Raw genomic sequence first — 21,111 nt, forward strand, 5'->3', positions numbered from 1 at the left:
TAAACACATTAAATCCCTTTAATCAATGTAAAAGAAATCACACATAGATACACACAACAACATTCAAATCTAAAATTCCTATATTTTCTTTCTATTTTGATAGTATTCATCATACAAGTAATGTAAATAAAGAAAAAATATTTTCTACACAAATGTAAGGTAAGAATCTATCAAAAATACATTATCTTACTAAGGTAATTAAAGCATTAAGCATTAAACCCTTTTCAGTTTCATATGAAATTTCTTCTATAAGTATATGTAAACACAACGAAACTATAAGCTAGGTATCATAAGTATTTTAAATAACTTGCACTAAGATGTGGTTCGTATGTTTTAGTGTTTTGTACAGAGTTGTTTGTCTTTTTTGTCATGATTTTATCAGTCTTTCTAATTGACGAGTTTTGATTCCTCCAATTGGTATATGCCGCCTCTTATTTAAAAAAAAAAAGATACCCCATACAAATCCACTATAAAATCATCATTTATGCTAAAGATTATAGATTCGCAACACATATAGGTTAGTGGACATGCTTACCAAATTATCTATGTAAAAATAAAGAGATTATCCCAAAAATGGATGCTTACCAAACTATTTAGACTTCCCATGTTTGTTTCTTTTTGTATGAAAACAAGGAGTTGTGTTATGATTACCGATGATACATCTATCCATTGACCAAAGTACAATGATGTAAATGTAGTTTTTTTGCAACTGGTATTCATCAATATTAAATTCTCAAAATAAAATAACATGTGTATAATGTAAGATTATAAAAGAAGTATTCCAGTAGCGGCCTTTGGGCGTGAGGAATTAATTTCATTTTATCTAAATTATACCTGGGTCGGTACCTCTGCTTGGAAGACTATTAGTAACGGAGGATGTCATCTGCGAACTAGCTTAAATCAAAAAATACATTTCATCTATAAATGTACAGCTCCCAAAAAATGTAACTGTGCAAATGTTGAGGTAACTAATAAATGAGGAATGTATATTTTGATTAGATCTTTAAATAAATGGTAATAGGAAGTCTGATTTCTTCATAGAAGACCATAACGTGTATCATTTAAGGGAACTATTGTACCAGGATCGATGATTGAATATCCTCAATTAATTTTCAATTAACAAACCAAGATTAACAGAGTGAGAAAATTGTCAGAACCAACAAAACGAGACAGAGTCCGTCGGCAGGCGCGGCATCTTCTGCCTGACATGAAATACTTGCCTTAATAATCCAAACTTAGTAACATGGTCTCGATAAGAAATATAGTGCAATCGGTTAATGAACAGATTAAACGACTCTCGTGAAAATGAAAAAACAGGTAAGAACTGCACAAGAAAGGTAGAATGCAAATTGAAAACAAATTAGGCCAAAATCAGAATACGAACGACATATCTTGTTGGGTCGCAATTTACAATTTGAAATAGTGTTATTGTCCTCAGAAATAAAATAATGCGGATCAACTGTTGTTCTGTCGAAGCTCATCTTATCTTCAGAAAAAATTGTTTGTGATATATTGATAAGGTGTGTATTGTAGAATGTAAAAACTGGCCAAAGTTTTACATTATTAGAAATATTGAGCATCTCTGATATATGGATAATTTTACGGTTTGACATAAGAACAAAATGTGATTTATGAAGTTCCAGTGTCAGCTGCCCTCGTACATATTCTGAATCTCGTTCAAATATATCGCTTTCCAGTCTTTTAAATACATTTTCTAGTACATACAGACATATTCCTAGTCCCTCATCACATCTTTGACCTCTGACAACAATAATTGGACAATCAGAAAGTAAAAGAACTTTTAATGTAGTAAAACCAAATTCAAATAGTATTTCACCATCATCAGCTATTTCCGGATATAATAGTTGAAACTTTATAATAATATCAAACTGATCTGAACTACCAAAAGTTAGACTTCTATTTCCGAAAATCCATCCATACATGTGGGTGTTTGAACTAGCAGCAGTGAGACAAAGAAATCGCAGGAGTTCGTTGTTGTCTTCTTTCTTGTTCCTTTTATTATTGGCCTTTGTACATGTAATGGTATCTGTAAAAGAGGTAAGATAACAGCCTTCGATAAAACGAAATGAAATGACATACATGTATCGGTCAATATTTAAAGACCTATTTGCTAAACTGTTATACACTAGTAAATGAATATTAGTTTGAAACGGTAATTTTGATCTTAACATCATAGGAAAAGTATAAAACTGAACACATAAAATGTGGTTTGAGAGTTTAAGTTATTTTTCAGATACTTTCTTGTAGTCAATCCAGTACTTTTCAGTATCTTTTCAGACATTTAAGTACCAGTATGATGTTGTTTCGTGCAGGAAAATGACTGCTACTGATAAACGTAACATAGAACATATTTTAAATGATTACAAGCGAATTGTCTGTGCAGTACTGAATTTACTGCTGATGATGGGAGTTTTTAAGGACCTTTACTGGCTATACAGCCATCGCACGGTCGGTCAAGAATTTGCTGCAGTGGATAAGTCTGAAATTTAACTGAAAGACCTAACACAATTTAATAATGTATTGTTCAGTCTTTTAAGAGCTGTTTAAATCAGAATACTTTAAAATGGGATTTGTTCAAGGTGTATCAATATATGCAATATTTGATTATCTGATTATATTGACTAATATGATGTATTTACTTTGTAATGACTGTTGTGGAAGTATGAATTGTTTTTATATGCACCTATGTTTGTTTTGACAATGATGTTCTATATGAGTACTAAGTATGCTACCTTTCCAATTTCGGAAACTCGGGAGAACTCTTAGTTATTTTTTTTTTCTCTTGAAGATACGACCGTCATATTCCTAACTTGGTACAGGCATTTTCCGAAAAAAAATGTTGGGTTAAACCTGGTTCTATAGCTAGCTAAACATAAACATGATGACAGTGGATGCCATTATACAAAGAGTTTCTTCTTTTCTAAAATATTAACTCAAATATCTCTCGTTGTCGAATGCTGTATTGCATATTGAGGTTTTCCTTTATTTTCATCATATTACAGAAAATGTATATTGTTGATGGAATTGTCTTCAGAATAGACGCACAACGAAGAGCAGAATACACATAAATACTGAGGGTATGTCTATCCATCATGACTTGTAAGAGCACCCACGTTTACTTCGTATCTCATTTTAATATATAAATATATCAACACTATCTTGGACAATTTCGACAATCAACACTGAACAACCTTATATCTAAGGTTTATATCTTTATTACTTTGTTTAAACAAATATTTCTTTATACAAATAGAATAAGTCAGTATATCTGTTTACCTTGTTCGAATGTTACTTGCTGAAGTTCGGTTTTAAGTCTTCTATTTTCATATTGAAGAATATAGTAAAGATAATCATTGTTGCACTTTTCTGTTTTTTGTGGTCCATCTGTTTGTGAGCAATAAGTTCTCATTTCCGTTGATAAACTTTCTAACTGAAAAAATATTCTTAACATATCTTCTGTTAGTTGAAAATCATTCTTTTGGTCCTCTGAAAACATATGCCATAGAAAATTAAAATATAACTCAATGAAGTGGTCACATCAATCAGAACTAAGGCTTGAGCTAAAATACAAGTAAGCATTGGGGATGACATATTTGATTTCAAGGTATCAATATAAATTTTAATTCGTATATAATAATCTAAAATAGAAAAGGAATTTCTGGCAATAATTGTTTTCCCTTTTACAGTAAATTAAATCTGAAAAAGCACATAACAAGAAGTTATTTTTTTTTCAAAAAGATGTGTTTACTGAAGCATGTGTTTAGCAATTAGACCTACACAAATCAGATCATTTAATTCAATGTTCTTTTTTCTGAAAAATCAGTAACTTACAATTATTATCATTTTGTCAAAAATAATCATTCTTCTCAATGTTCATTTTATTCCTTTAACCGGTATTCAACTTGTAAAATTCAACAGATTCAAATATTTGAGACATTGTTCGACTTTTAATTTTGTCAGGAAAACCATCCAAAATAAAAGAAAATAACTGATCAAGAAACTGAGTAAGAACAATCCCATTAACAATTTTATGCTTATGATTTATAACAAAAACTCTCGATTTATCAGCATGAGTGTCATCACTGGCGCTCGAAACACAACTGTTTCAAGTCAAAATTAAAAACGAGACTAGAGAGCATTTAAACAAAGAAATCAAAAAGATAGTGCCAGAATACGGTTTTCTGTGCATTGGGTAGAAAAAATTTCGAGTAATTCAATATTTGATGAACACTAAATTTAAAGATAATGAACGTATCAATGATTCTGGGTTGATGATACCCTTGGGTACGAATCATCCACCAGCTTAGCATCGACCAAGTTGTTAAAAACTCATTAAAGAAACCAAGCTTATAATGTGGTACGGTAGATACGCATTTCGTCTATCGTATATTAGTAGCGCTCGCATCAAAACAATTGAAAGGCAAAATCAAAAACGAAGTTAAAGAGTATTGTACATCAAAATTTCATCGAAAAGTTATGCCAAATACTGCTTAGGCTATCTACGGCTTGGCGTAGAAAACTTTAATATTTCGAAAACATTGAAATTTAATAAACAGTAAATTTGCAGAAAATGAACCTATCAATAATATTTCATGTCAACCTAAAAGTGATTACTACTAGAATGGTGTTACCCTCGGGTACAAAACGTACAACAGCAGTTTCATCGATTAAAAGAGGTGGAGTGAACAAAGAGGACATTCAAAACACTACATAGAAAACTAAGGATTGAACACAAACCTCATAAAAAATCTGGGGTAAACTCAAGTGCTCCTGAAGGGTCAGCAATTCCTGCTCAACATATGGTACCCGTCGTATAGGCATTGCAAATATAAATCGGTGATTATTTTCACTAGGTGATGTCTCAATCTAGGAACGGTCTCGATATTTTTGATATTTGCATATCACATTTCGAAAATAACTTAGAAATAAATAAAAGCGTAAATAATACGCCAATTTCTAGGATTCAAATAAAAGCGTTTTGCATTCGGACCTTCTGACAAAGCAGCAAACAATGTGGTGGTACTACGCGGAAATCCTTAAGAATGAAATGATAGATTCAACTACATGCAAGGCCGTTCGCACCAAAGAGAGTCAAATATTAAATTAGCATGTCAGTACCACAGCTCAGTTCATGTATTGGTTACCCAAACTACACAAAAATATCGTTTCATCTCGGCCCCTAGTAAGTATTCTACTACTAATCCCTCAGTGCTTTTACATCAACGAATTTTATAAGAGTAACACGACGGGTGTCATATGTGGAGCAGGATCTGCTTACCTATTGGAGCACCTGAGATCACCCCCAGTATTTAAAGTTTGTGTTAATCAGTCTTTTGCTTTGTGTGTTGTGTTTTGTGTGATGTTGTTTGTCTGTGTGCCTTTTTCTGATTTTGCCATGGCGTTGTCGGTTTGTTTTCGACTTGTGAGTTTGAATTTCCTTTTGGTACCTTTCGCCTCTCTTTAATGAGGTGCTTAACTACTTTCAAAGAGCTTATAATTAACTTTTGTAGATAGATACATAGCAGAAAAATATCTAACAAAACACAGACCGAACGTGGGAGGGTCCATGATGGTCCTTTTGATTTGGTTGACAGTTTTGACTTTTCAACAATTTATACTACACTTCCACACAATCTCAGTTTTCCTATTTAAGTAAATAGTCGTTTGATTAATCTGATTGTTGATGTATTTTCTGCAACTCATATGAAAAATTCTCTGTAATGTAAAAGGTAAATATTCTAGATGTACCTACTGGAGGTGTAATTAAAGCTGTAAATTTTCTCCTTGATAACCCTTATGTACGTTTCGGCAATATAGTTTATCGACAGGTTGTAGGTATTCCTATGGGCACCAATTGACCTCCTTTTATAGCAAACTTGTTCCTGTACTGTTATGAATCACAATTTATGGCCAAACACAGTAAAGACCCGTCTAAATTCGAATTAATTCATAAATTCAACAACACTTACCGTTACCTTGATGATATGTTTTCGTTGAATAATTCGTTTTATCAATCCTTTAAACAAAATTATTCTAGAAGCGTACCTATTCAGCACTGTAATTATATCTTTGAATATTGTTTTTATTGGTATAGATATTGATTTTGTTATCAGTAAATCAAATCCATACTAAATATTATTGTTATATACATATACACATTCACGATACTAAACAATCTGTTGATACCTATATTTTGGCATTGCACAACGTTATATTTTTCGCTGACTGTTAATGACGTCTCTACACTTTTGGAAATTGGATATTTCTTGGTTGATATTTTAGACATATGTACATGACTTTTTATTAGTTGTTATTGGCTTTGAACTAGCTGTCAGTATCTGAGTGTACTCTCAGATTTTTACTTAGTGTCTTTTTTGTTGTGGGATGTATGGATACGCTGCCACGTCTAGTATGTACTTTCGTTAGATGTTTCTGCTTTGTATCGATCTGATAAGTTAAGCCCTTTTCAACTGATTTTTATAGTTTATTCTTATGTTGTACTGTTACAACACTGTACATGGTAAGGGGGAGGGTGTGGCGTCAGCAAACTAGTTTGATCCCGCCACATTCTGTATTTGTCTGTCCCTAGTCACGAGCCTGTTGTTCAGTGGTTGTCGTTGGTTCATGTCTGTCATATTTGTTTTTCGCAAATTGTTTTGTAATAAATTGGGCCATTAGAATTTCTCAATTGAATTATTTTTCATGTCGGTGCCTTTTATAGCTGACTGTATGATATGGGTTTTTCTCATTGTTGAAGGTCGTACGTTTGCTTATTATTGCTTACATTCACTTCATTTGAACTTTAGTGGATAGTCGTCTCATTGGTAATCATACCACATCTCCTATCTTTATACAAAAAGCACAAACTTTGTTTTCAAAATGTGCACTGAAAGTAAACACATTAAATCCCTTTAATCAATGTAAAAGAAATCACACATAGATACACACAACAACATTCAAATCTAAAATTCCTATATTTTCTTTCTATTTTGATAGTATTCATCATACAAGTAATGTAAATAAAGAAAAAATATTTTCTACACAAATGTAAGGTAAGAATCTATCATAAATACATTATCTTACTTAGGTAATTAAAGCATTAAGCATTAAACCCTTTTCAGTTTCATATGAAATTTCTTCTATAAGTATATGTAAACACAACGAAACTATAAGCTAGGTATCATAAGTATTTTAAATAACTTGCACTAAGATGTGGTTCGTATGTTTTAGTGTTTTGTACAGAGTTGTTTGTCTTTTTTGTCATGATTTTATCAGTCTTTCTAATTGACGAGTTTTGATTCCTCCAATTGGTATATGCCGCCTCTTATTTAAAAAAAAAAAGATAAACCATACAAATCCACTATAAAATCATCATTTATGCTAAAGATTATAGATTCGCAACACATATAGGTTAGTGGACATGCTTACCAAATTATCTATGTAAAAATAAAGAGATTACCCCAAAAATGGATGCTTACCAAACTATTTAGACTTCCCATGTTTGTTTCTTTTTGTATGAAAACAAGGAGTTGTGTTATGATTACCGATGATACATCTATCCATTGACCAAAGTACAATGATGTAAATGTAGTTTTTTTGCAACTGGTATTCATCAATATTAAATTCTCAAAATAAAATAACATGTGTATAATGTAAGATTATAAAAGAAGTATTCCAGTAGCGGCCTTTAGGCGTGAGGAATTAATTTCATTTTATCTAAATTATACCTGGGTCGGTACCTCTGCTTGGAAGACTATTAGTAACGGAGGATGTCATCTGCGAACTAGCTTAAATCAAAAAATACATTTCATCTATAAATGTACAGCTCCCAAAAAATGTAACTGTGCAAATGTTGAGGTAACTAATACATGAGGAATGTATATTTTGATTAGATCTTTAAATAAATGGTAATAGGAAGTCTGATTTCTTCATAGAAGACCATAACGTGTATCATTTAAGGGAACTATTGTATCAGGATCGATGATTGAATATCCTCAATTAATTTTCAATTAACAAACCAAGATTAACAGAGTGAGAAAATTGTCAGAACCAACAAAACGAGACAGAGTCCGTCGGCAGGCGCGGCATGTTCTGCCTGACATGAAATACTTGCCTTAATAATCCAAACTTAGTAACATGGTCTCGATAAGAAATATAGTGCAATCGGTTAATGAACAGATTAAACGACTCTCGTGAAAATGAAAAAACAGGTAAGAACTGCACAAGAAAGGTAGAATGCAAATTGAAAACAAATTAGGCCAAAATCAGAATACGAACGACATATCTTGTTGGGTCGCAATTTACAATTTGAAATAGTGTTATTGTCCTCAGAAATAAAATAATGCGGATCAACTGTTGTTCTGTCGAAGCTCATCTTATCTTCAGAAAAAATTGTTTGTGATATATTAATAAGGTGTGTATTGTAGAATGTAAAAACTGGCCAAAGTTTTACATTATTAGAAATATTGAGCATCTCTGATATATGGATAATTTTATGGTTTGACATAAGAACAAAATGTGATTTATGAAGTTCCAGTGTCAGCTGCCCTCGTACATATTCTGAATCATGTTCAAATATATCGCTTTCCAGTCTCTTAAATACATTTTCTAGTACATACAGACATATTCCTAGTCCCTCATCACATCTTTGACCTCTGACAACAATAATTGGACAATCAGAAAGTAAAAGAACTTTTAACGTAGTAAAACCAAATTCAAATAGTATTTCACCATCATCAGCTATTTCCGGATATAATAGTTGAAACTTTATAATAATATCAAACTGATCTGAACTACCAAAAGTTAGACTTCTATTTCCGAAAATCCATCCATACATGTGGGTGTTTGAACTAGCAGCAGAGAGACAAAGAAATCGCAGGAGTTCGTTGTTGTCTTCTTTCTTGTTCCTTTTATTATTGGCCTTTGTACATGTAATGGTATCTGTAAAAGAGGTAAGATAACAGCCTTCGATAAAACGAAATGAAATGACACACATGTATCGGTCAATATTTAAAGACCTATTTGCTAAACTGTTATACACTAGTAAATGAATATTAGTTTGAAACGGTAATTTTGATCTTAACATCATAGGAAAAGTATAAAACTGAACACATAAAATGTGGTTTGAGAGTTTAAGTTATTTTTCAGATACTTTTTTGTAGTCAATCCAGTACTTTTCAGTATCTTTTCAGACAATTAAGTACCAGTATGATGTTGTTTCGTGCAGAAAAATGACTGCTACTGATAAACGTAACATAGGACATATTTTAAATGATTACAAGCGAATTGTCTGAGCAGTACTGAATTTACTGCTGATGATGGGAGTTTTTAAGGACCTTTACTGGCTATACAGCCATCGCACGGTCGGTCAAGAATTTGCTGCAGTGGACAAGTCTGAAATTTAACTGAAAGACCTAACACAATTTAATAATGTATTGTTCAGTCTTTTAAGAGCTGTTTAAATCAGAATACTTTAAAATGGGATTTGTTCAAGGTGTATCAATATATGCAATATTTGATTATCTGATTGTAATGACTAATATGATGTATTTACTTTGTAATGACTGTTGTGGAAGTATGAATTGTTTTTATATGCACCTATGTTTGTTTTGACAATGATGTTCTATATGAGTACTAAGTATGCTACCTTTCCAATTTCGGAAACTCGGGAGAACTCTTAGTTATTTTTTTTTCTCTTGAAGATACGACCGTCATATTCCCAACTTGGTACAGGCATTTTCCGAAGAAAATGTTGGGTTAAACCTGGTTCTATAGCTAGCTAAACATAAACATGATGACAGGGGATGCCATTATACAAAGAGTTTCTTCTTTTCTAAAATATTAACTCAAATATCTCTCGTTGTCGAATGCTGTATTGCATATTGAGGTTTTCCTTTATTCTCATCATATTACAGAAAATGTATATTGTTGATGGAATTGTCTTCAGAATAGACGCACAACGAAGAGCAGAATACACATAAATACTGAGGGTATGTCTATCCATCATGACTTGTAAGAGCACCCACGTTTACTTCGTATCTCATTTTAATATATAAATATATCAACACTATCTTGGACAATTTCGACAATCAACACTGAACAACCTTATATCTAAGGTTTATATCTTTATTACTTTGTTTAAACAAATATTTCTTTATACAAATAGAATAAGTCAGCATATCTGTTTACCTTGTTCGAATGTTACTTGCTGAAGTTCGGTTTTAAGTCTTCTATTTTCATATTGAAGAATATAGTAAAGATAATCATTGTTGCACTTTTCTGTTTTTTGTGGTCCATCTGTTTGTGAGCAATAAGTTCTCATTTCCGTTGATAAACTTTCTAACTGAAAAAATATTCTTAACATATCTTCTGTTAGTTGAAAATCATTCTTTTGGTCCTCTGAAAACATATGCCATAGAAAATTAAAATATAACTCAATGAAGTGGTCACATCAATCAGAACTAAGGCTTGAGCTAAAATACAAGTAAGCATTGGGGATGACATATTTGATTTCAAGGTATCAATATAAATTTTAACTCGTATATAATAATCTAAAATAGAAAAGGAATTTCTGGCAATAATTGTTTTCCCTTTTACAGTAAATTAAATCTGAAAAAGCACATAACAAGAAGTTATTTTTTTTTCAAAAAGATGTGTTTACTGAAGCATGTGTTTAGCAATTAGACCTACACAAATCAGATCATTTAATTCAATGTTCTTTTTTCTGAAAAATCAGTAACTTACAATTATTATCATTTTGTCAAAAATAATCATTCTTCTCAATGTTCATTTTATTCCTTTAACCGGTATTCAACTTGTAAAATTCAACAGATTCAAATATTTGAGACATTGTTTGACTTTTAATTTTGTCAGGAAAACCATCCAAAATAAAAGAAAATAACTGATCAAGAAACTGAGTAAGAACAATCCCGTTAACAATTTTATGCTTATGATTTATAACAAAAACTCTCGATTTATCAGCATGAGTGTCATCACTGGCGCTCGAAACACAACTGTTTCAAGTCAAAATTAAAAACGAGACTAGAGAGCATTTAAACAAAGAAATCAAAAAGATAGTGCCAGAATACGGTTTTCTGTGCATTGGTTAGAAAAAATTTCGAGTAATTCAATATTTGATGAACACTAAATTTAAAGATAATGAACGTATCAATGATTCTGGGTTGATGATACCCTTGGGTACGAATCATCCACCAGCTTAGCATCGACCAAGTTGTTAAAAACTCATTAAAGAAACCAAGCTTATAATGTGGTACGGTAGATGCGCATTTCGTCTATCGTATATTAGTAGCGCTTGCATCAAAACAATTGAAAGGCAAAATCAAAAACGAAGTTAAAGAGTATTGTACATCAAAATTTCATCGAAAAGTTATGCCAAATACTGCTTAGGCTATCTACGGCTTGGCGTAGAAAACTTTAATATTTCGAAAACATTGAAATTTAATAAACAGTAAATTTGCAGAAAATGAACCTATCAATAATATTTCATGTCAACCTAAAAGTGATTACTACTAGAATGGTGTTACCCTCGGGGACAAAACGTACAACAGTTTCATCGATTAAAAGAGGTGGAGGGAACAAAGAGGACATTCAAAACACTACATAGAAAACTAAGGATTGAACACAAACCTCATAAAAAATCTAGGGTAAACTCAAGTGCTCAGCAATTCCTGCTCAACATATGGTACCCGTCGTATAGGCATTGCAAATATAAATCGGTGATTATTTTCACTAGGTGATGTCTCAATCTAGGAACGGAGAACGGGATTGTAGTGAAGACAAACGGAACGTGGTACTGTGTGACGCAGATATTTCGTAACGGTCAACTAACTCATGATGGCTTTTAAACTTTTAAAGGGATGACTTCAACTGTATCCCTTGGTCTGATAGCTTTCATGTAAAGCAGAAATCCAATATCAAGGAAATGATAATATGAAACACTGTACCATTTCCTACTTTATGTGGCCTTTTTTCAAAACTTTTTTTACTCCAGCGTGACAATGAGTATTTTGTGGTTTCTTGACGAAACGCAAGTCTGGCGTAACAATTATAAGCCTGGTATCTGTAATGAGTTTATTTGTAAGCAGACGAAATACTGCCAACGCCATGGCAAAAAATTAAGAGCGACAAAAAGACGAACAAGTCCCAAAAACATTACACAGCAAACCAAAGATTAAGCAACACGAACCCTAATAATTGTATTGATGTAACTACCATGGAATATAAGAAGAACATTTGTACATACGCAGAACGGTTAAACAAAATTGAAATGGAAACTACAAGTAGATAAATATAAATTTGATAGAAATGAGTCAAATACAGTCAAACCTGCTTAAGAGACCACCTGTTTTAATCAAAAACCTATGTTTTAAGACCATTAATTTTAGGTCCCTCTGTAGTGCATTTCATATAGATTAAACCTGTATTAAAAGACCACCTGTCTTGTGAGACCAATTTTTTGCTCGCCCTTAATTGGTCTCTTAAAACAGGTTTCACTGCATAAATAAAATCAAGAAATGTACTAATCAAAATAAGCTGATACATTGTACTAAAAGGCAAACATCTAAAACTACACAGCAACAGCAAACACAAATAAAATTAACATATTCTCAAACGCATTTGTACTTACTATATACATATTTGAAACCTGAAATATATAGAATGAGTATGTTATGTTAGAAACATGCAAATGAATCAATTTGTTTCTTGATATTGTTGGTGTTGCTAAAAGATAACGGGTTCTGATAATTTTGATTTGCATTTGAAAATGTTACTCCTGTCTTACTTCATTAAATTAGCCAAAAGTAGTTTACCGATATTTAAATCTCATAAATCGATTCAGAAGACAAATCAAGGTAGCTAACAAAAAATGAACACCAAAAGAAGCGAGACCAGGTGCGTCGACATAGATAGCGTTTCCTGCTATGTATGCATCACCCACCATGCAAATCTACTCAGTCAGAATGTTAGAACCGGTTATAGAACAATATCGGTCAAATTACAGATTATACTGATATTGTAGTATCTAATGATATAAAACTAACGGTGGTGCGTTGAGACACAGACACATAATATCAGTCAACCAATACGTGATGGTTACTGTAAAACTAATTTAGTGTCGATTTTATTCATTCTCCCCAATAACTCTGTTGGAGCAGGGTTTTTTTATAAGAAGCATACCCCTGCTAATGAGGTCCGTGGAGTGTGAAAATGCACGAGCGTAACGTATAAATTGAGATGTTCAAACGCCACACAATGGAGCAGAGGTATGGTACTGCTGAGAAATGAGAGGTCGACAATTGGAAAGGTTGAAAGTTATAAGGAATACTTGCCAGTTCTTGCCTGAATGCTTTCATACTTTTCGGTAAAATTGGAACAAAACGCATTTTTTCAAACAGATTTTAACCTTTAGACAAAGCGTACTGTTTGTATGCGTTGTTAATCAAACTGAATATTAATGGAACGAGCCTTTTAGTTTATATATGTGACTGTCTTTTCAATTGTGATGTCGTTTTTGATAAAACTAACTGGCACCTCATGCATATTCTTATGATTTCTTTTAGATATTCCATAACTATGAGTATTTTATTTTCTTTCGTGTATTTGCCAGTAAGGTTTGGTTATGATGCAAAATGCAATTCTTTTGTCTAGACTGTTAGAACAACTTCAACTTCTTATGTTCTAGCCAATAATTTCTAGCTCACTCATTCTTTACTCATTATGGTCATCCCTTAGTTTTTCAAGCTCAGATGTTGTAGCTACAACATCTGACTTTACTCGATCTTTCTTGATTTCTGTAATCATGCGCGACAACCGGTCTTCTATATTCTCTGACTTGTTGGCTCGTGAACATCATGTTAAAAAAAAGAGTTCTTATGAATGAGCCCTATTTTAGATTCACATAGACTCTCGTTAATAAAATTTACGACAAAGAGACGATTTGTTGATCCCTTTTTTTAACTTTAATCTTGTGGACAGCGATGTTTTTTGGCCCTTTTTATGGTGTGAATTTTTCGAAAATCGCTATGAATGTTTTTTGTCTAATGCTTTTACACTATTACAAGAGAAAAGAAACTTAGATTGTATGTACCCTAAAGATCGTAAGTAGCCACATCTGATTCACGCGTCCCTAGCATGCAGGTAGTTTGAAAAAAACTCTGATGTACGACTTTGCTTGCTCATAAGATAGATATTAATAATTTGGAAAGAGGTTTTCATGGAACGTTTGTCAAACCCAGCAATATGTTACATTGATTGTAAGGACACTTAGGTAATTTTGGTATTCAGTGCAGTCAAGGAATACCAACTTCTTTAATATTCTTGAAATTCCATATCTATATAGAACAGACCTAAAATTGAGCAGTATTTCTAATTAGTTCAGTGTCTTAGGAGTAAATGTTGAGTTTCCTGGTAAATAATCAATTCCAAATTCCTATATCAAGCAAATCATGTAATGATAGTTTCAAACAAGAACAAAGTTGTTTGGGCCTTTTCTTGGAAAGAGTATCTACGTCTTCAGGTAACCAGTAATGACGTGACCAGGAAGATTATATGAATGGGGAACTAGTACATGTCCATCAGGAAGATAAGACTTGAAGTCGTTAATATTGAGATTTTGCAACACGTTTTTGTAGGTAGTTGAAAATATTTGTCTCATTAGCAATCATACTACATCTCCTTTCTGTTTTTATAGTAACTGGAATAAAAAAACCCATAAGTCAACTATACGATCTACCCTCTAAAGACAATAACTACTGAACATGTGTAAACTATTTAAATATAGTACATAAGTCAAAGGAGTTGGGTAATAATAAGTTATGATACCTAGCAAAGTCCCCCAAAAAATTAATAAAAAAATTAAAAATGAAACTTCAAAACCCAGCCTAAGTGCTCGCTTTCTATGAACTACATTGACCTTTGGTTTAGTTGAAATAAGTTTTTGGAACATAATGTCGTTGTAATAATAATGCTTGAGATATAAGAAAGGAAGAATATCGCTTTTTTAATGAATTTGTAATTTATCACGTACATTTTTAAAGCTTGAAGCCAACAACGGGAATGTTTACATGCTAGATTGTAACCTACATACACTTGTGGACAGTGTATGCCTAATAGGTAAGACATAAAAATTGTATGAAATAGTCGAAGAATAATAACGTATCTAAAGTAAAATAAACCTAAAATATTATTGAAAGCAGAGTAGTCAAGCTTTCAACGCAAATCAATGTTTCATCTCTTCTGTATTGAGTGCCCTAAATATACAGTTTGCTGAATATCTTTCCTTAAATAAATCTTTGGAAGAATTAATCGTGGGTTTCATGTCCTTAATCGATGTTAACCAACTATTTACAATTACAATCGTTTAGATTGATTGATTGGGACGGCAAGGGGGAAAGTTAGACTTTATCTATATAAACAAGCAATAGTCCGGTATGGCCTTGAAATAGAGTTGCGTTTTGACTCATCAGAAATATTGCCCGGATTTATTCCATATAGCACAACGGTCATCTGTCATCAAGGCTCAAACCATTAACAAGAGTAGTCATGTCTACCACATACTTCTATATACTAACCAATCCTTGGGGCAAAATGTCTAGACATTGGTTGTTGTGAATATTTTGCTCTATGTGTTTGTAGTAAATGCTTTCATGATTTTTTCAGCGTATTTAGTCAAGGATTATTCTTACAACTTTGTTCAGTTACCTTTCTTAATCAATTTCACCAGGTATCTGAAAACCTGAAACAAGAGATACAATAAAAGTAGGACTATGGTGATTTATTTAGGATGAACAATCCTTACACGCTCTTGATAATTTATAAACTCTTAATGCTGTTCTTCCTCTCAAAGTCACAGTCAAAATACATTTATGTACTACACTGAAAACACAAACGAAATTAAACTAAATACAACAATGACTTACCAATTAAGGTAACGAAAAGTGTCGTTAAAGATAGAATAATCGTTAAAACAATACCAATACATCTCCAATTCATTTTCTAAGACAGCCCCAAGTGTGTTACATTATTGTGCTGTAGAACATTCAGCGTCTTTAGAAGCTTTATTGACATCAACGTCACCACATTCTTATTTATGTTTTATTAATCTTTCTTTACATCAACTGGTTTCTCAAATGTTCTAAAATAGATTTATAAGCAATGAAAAACTAAATATACCAATTTGTTTTGTTTTCCATAGTATTAAAATTATACACTAACAGTACAGAGTGCCAACTTACCTGATATGTCTTTATAAATGTATTTGTAACAGCTACACATTATAAGTAATCTACGTTCATATCTACGGATGTTAACGTAGATAACGAATTTATTCCCGCTCTTAGTCCGAATCGGGCGATTTTATGGGAAATTCGGGTACAAAGTGTAACGTAAAAGCAAGTCTTTTTTCATTATTTAAAAAAGTGTTATTGAAATTTGGAAATTTGACATATTTTCTACGGGATGTAGGGTGTTAGCTTCGGTTGAACCCTAAAGGTAGTCAAAGGAAAGACTTTTTAATCCAGAGACAGAAAAACTAGAATAAATCTGTGGGTCATGTGCATAACTAGGTTAGTAGTCGCGTTCATTGGCGACGTAGTCTAATTGGCGACATGGTAGCAAAGTGATGCATTTACTAAAATGATCGGTATAATAGGTTGGAATTGTTAGTGGATTACATATTTAATTACAGACATCATGGCTAATCTGCAGAATTCAATTTTTCACTGGAAACAACCACGGAACTAAGGAAACTACGCATGAAGTTCTACGGGGTAATGGGTAGCAACGCCAAGGTATATGGGTTATAAACACCCGGGTCTAAGGTTTTTTTTTACAAAAGTCAGTAGCCAAATCAAAATCCGAAAAATATACTAAGCCGTGAATAAATGTTATCGATGGTTAGATATAGGAATGTTTACATATTATACGCTCGGATGTTTAACCTTGTAACTTGTAAGGTTTTACAATTATGTTACCGTAAACATCACAGTATGGGCTTGAAAAACCAATTTTTATGAAATACCTACCGGTAAAATCATACTTTGGAAGTAAACATACATTTGAAGGAACAACAGAAATTTGAAAGTACAGCTAAAGCAATGAGAGTCCACCGAATAAAGTCCAAAATATTAAAAAAAAACAAAAAAGTGTGAATTGGTTAAACAAGTTTGCAGTGCGGGTTTTATAAAGCATCATCACAAAAAATTATTGGAATCAGTAGTATAAATTTTGTGACATATAAAATCTTCAGATCACCAGAAGCAAGAATCGGTGATAATATCCCGCTCGGAGCAAAAGCTGAAATATTTAAGAAATTTTGTTTTAGTTCTTTTAATGATGGGTGGTCAAACCCGTCCAATATTATATATATTACGAAAGACATTTACATATAAGATGATAATAATTCACTTTAATTTTTTTAACGAAACTATTTGAAAGTGTGCGGTATCCATAGATTGGAAAAAAATTAAACCAATGTATGACATCTTTATTTTCATGTTGTAAAATAATTTTCCAAAACGAAAATTACACGGATCTGTTATCAAAAGAAAATTATATATTTGCCAAAAAAGAAGAACCAATGGAACATCGCCTTCTGGAGAGGTAATTCAAGGAAATGAAAAAAATATACCCGTTGATCAAGGATTTTAGCATGAAGATTTCAAGTACCATGAAATTTCATTACGAGACCAAAACAAATACAACAAAGATGAGATATTATTTTTTTACATTAGAAATATTTTGACTGTTCAAATTCTATGTCATATATAAATATCTGCAAGTATTGATGAAAATATCTACACTGTGGTCTTTCTCTGTATTAAATAAAATGGCTTCATAACTGTAGACAAAGTAACAAATCTGGATAAAAAAAGAGGCGAAAGATACCAGAAGTGCATTCAAACTCATAAGTCGAAAATAAACTAACAACGCCATGGCAGAAAAAGAAAAAAAGACCAAGAGTCAAACACCAGTATACACAACACAACATAGAAAAGTAAAGAATGAGCAACACAAACATCCCCAAAAACCGGGGGTGATCTCAAGTCCTCCGGGCGGGTAAGAATATCCTGCTCTACGTGTGGCACCCGTCACGTTGCTAATGTAATTAAAAACCCGGTTTTAAGTCTAATTCGGTAGGTCACAATCGGGGAAAGCAGGATGGGACTGTGGTTACGATTGGAATATATCCGGGAAAGGAGGACGAACATTCGGAGGGATGATTTCAACTTTACAACTTGAAACTCTTGGTTTGATATCTTCCTTTTGGGCAGCAACCCTCTATCAAGGAAATCATGAAAAGAAACAAAAGATACTACATTTAGTAAACACCGTTTATACAGTAGCTTTTGATTTTTTGACCACTAAATTTTTAATATGTTTTGGACCACATTGGTGAATACTTTGGTATATTTACATTACCCGTTGTTATGCTCCATAAATAAAACCTACCTGAATTACAAAGTGACGAATAAACTATTTACTTCCTCGTCTTTTATACGATTCGCAAGTTTAACATTTTTACGTAAAAGATATTTGATGATATTTTTTAATCTTTGATTGAACTGTAACTTCACTAAAGTAATGTTTGAACTAGGATTTGCCTTATTTGAGGCACACGTAAGGAAAATAAACTCATCAAAGATACCAGGGTTATTACTTTGTACGCCAGTCGACGTGCGTTTAGTGTACACCAGACTTATCAGTGGCACTTGAACTAAAACAGTTGGTAATGCCAAAATCAAATACGAACGTGAAGAGCATGAAAACCGAGAATCTAAAAATAGTTATGCTTAATAAGGCCTAGGCTAAGGTTAAGGAAATGATACGAATACTTTGACTTAAATAGCACACAACACCAGCGTTGCCTAAAGTATTTTGTTTTTGATTATCGATTTTCATATCGATCAAAATATGCACAGTTCGTTTCAGGTAGTTGACAATGGTAACCTTTTCTTCCATTCCTCTGTCCACATCGTAAACTTGGATATGTATGATGGCTCGTTTCAACGCTAATACATTTTCTCAGATGCGGTTAAATATTCGGGACACGAAATGAGATTAAATTTTTCACAAATTGTGGATCCACGAAAGACCCCACTTGATGCCGCTACAGCAATTAAAAAGTCCTTATTTTCATACAGTTAAATTCTCTGGAGATTCAGTTCTGTACAAACATTTAATATCTCAAACGTTTTTACGTCTTTATTGTACAGTTTCTGCACAAATGGTTAAGCTTAGTCAATTACTAAAAAATGAATCATGTCCAATATCATTGCATTCAGGGTTTTTTCTATATATAGCTGAGTACCTCACTTTCAGGCGCAATAGGGATATTAACCCGAAGATACAAATTAAGTAAAATATAAATACAAGAGTAAACAAAATGAAAATAACACTGTAAAAACCTCTTGAATCCGAATCGCTAGGGACCAACCTTAACCAAGAACGCCTAAAGCCAAACACTCGATAGCTGGAAGCATAAATACAGTGTCTAGTCGAGGATCACACGACCAAAAGGAACATAATAGCTTACAGACAATAAAAGGAAAAACTGTAAAGTTAATAAACCGATATACAACTTCAGCACATAGAGTCTATAACTCAAGACCATGTTGTATCATTTGTGAAGTAAAACTTAAATATTTGTCCATTAAGTCTTGGTAATTTCCGATTAAACTTCTGAAGAAAAAGGACGAAACGTTTGATAAAACCCTGGCTCATTCATGTTTTGCTCAGACAGTGATGAAGTTTACAAAGTCTGACTCGCAGCTGCAAGCTCTTGAATATCATACGAGTTGAAAAATGTATACTCCATACGCGGGTGAAGTTGGTTTATTGCTTAATTGGTAAGGACAATTCATTATTTCAAAATTAAAATCGTCTCGTTTGTCATAGATTCTAGTACTGAGATGATCGTTAGAGTCAAATTCGAGGTATATGTCATGAACTAAATTTGAAGAAGCTGTATCTGTGGTTTCTTAAAGCAGGAGGATATATTAATGGAAAAAAAATAATTGTTAATGGAAAGAGCATTATCAATATACCTGTATGTGAAATTAAATGACCTATCTTCTTTGATCTGCTTGGTTTTTTTCAAGTGTATGAAGTATCTCCGACTCACATGAAAATAAGAAAAGGTCGGTCTGGAAAGGTGCACAGTTGGTTCCCATAGGATTGCCGACAATCTGCTGTAAAACTCTACCTCCAAAGTCAACAAATATGTTGTCAATTAGAAACTCCAGCATACTGATCACTTGTTCTTCAGAGAAGCATACTTTGTTTTCGGACTTATTTTCAACAAAATATGCCGAACTATACTCCAAAAAAAATAAGTTTGTAGCGTGTGGTACCATTTTTGTGGAGGAAAGCTTTGCAGATCTTTAACACGGGTTTTCCATTTTTCAAGTGGTATGGTGTGTAAAGGGTGGACAGAGCAAAGGTTTTGATAGAATTTTTGTCAGAGAATGACAGAGATATAAAATTTTCCAGAGGTTCTTTTGAGTTCTTTAGAATCAACAAATAGTTTATGCCACTACGCGAGTTACTAATGTCACAGTATTTCTGTAATCGTTCTTACACTGCAAACAAAGAACATCACCGTCAAAAAATAAATATTACCAATAGGGAACGTATCGTTTGTCGTAAATTTTTGTTTTGATTTTTCCGTGTAAAATTTAAATATCTAAATCTAGAAAGGACAATTATTGTGTTAATATTTGATTTATTGAAAGTAAGTTCTTCTTGGTAAACTTCTGCAGTATGATAAAGGAATTCATAATTATGTAAAACAAAAATACAATCAAAGTCAAAATATCAATTAAATGTAATCTAGACGAATCTTTAATGAGTTTTGCCATAACCAGTGATTCATAAAAATACAAAATTTTTCAAAATTAATAATAAAACACAATGAAGGTAAATATATCAATTAAATGAAATTTAAACAAATCTTCACGAGTTTGCCATTAACTGTGATTCATAAAAATACCGAAACAAGTCTGCTTTTAAAGGGGCAGAATTGTTGCAATTGGCCAAAGGCAAACAATACGCTTGCAACTAATAAAACGTGAA

At 32.6% G+C, this 21,111-nt stretch overlaps 1 protein-coding gene across 5 annotated transcripts; it reads right to left on the reverse strand.

Annotated features, from left to right (window-relative positions):
- Positions 1–18,531, reverse strand: LOC127734111 (uncharacterized). Of its 5 annotated transcripts, XM_052243765.1 has the most exons (6): positions 18,460–18,502; positions 15,960–16,174; positions 12,668–12,685; positions 10,210–10,419; positions 8,674–8,961; positions 1–1,759 (listed from the first exon to the last, which is right to left on the reverse strand). In XM_052243765.1, the coding sequence occupies exons 2-6, from the start codon at positions 16,030–16,032 to the stop codon at positions 1,287–1,289; spliced, it is 1,062 nt and encodes a 353-aa protein (XP_052099725.1). In that variant the 5' UTR covers positions 16,033–16,174; positions 18,460–18,502; the 3' UTR covers positions 1–1,286. The 5 variants fall into 5 exon arrangements, with proteins under 5 accessions (XP_052099725.1, XP_052099721.1, XP_052099723.1 ...); XM_052243761.1 differs by lacking the exons at positions 8,674–8,961; positions 10,210–10,419 and adding an exon at positions 3,298–3,507 and having other exon boundaries at positions 1–2,047; XM_052243763.1 differs by lacking the exon at positions 8,674–8,961 and having other exon boundaries at positions 1–2,047.
- Positions 18,532–21,111: the final 2,580 nt, after the last annotated feature.

This window comes from Mytilus californianus, unplaced genomic scaffold (assembly GCF_021869535.1).
Source record: "Mytilus californianus isolate M0D057914Y unplaced genomic scaffold, xbMytCali1.0.p SCAF_3, whole genome shotgun sequence".
NCBI classification, from domain to species: domain Eukaryota; kingdom Metazoa; phylum Mollusca; class Bivalvia; order Mytilida; family Mytilidae; genus Mytilus; species Mytilus californianus.

What these genes read in the sequence shown, in the direction of transcription:
- LOC127734111 (XM_052243761.1), bottom strand. Translation starts at nt 16,032, where the DNA reads ATGAATTGGAGATGTATTGGTATTGTTTTAACGATTATTCTATCTTTA. An exon ending in GCAAGTAACATTCGAACAAG is followed by an intron (nt 2,048 to 3,297) that starts GTAAACAGATAT and finishes CCTCTTTTACAG; the next exon opens with ATACCATTACATGTACAAAG.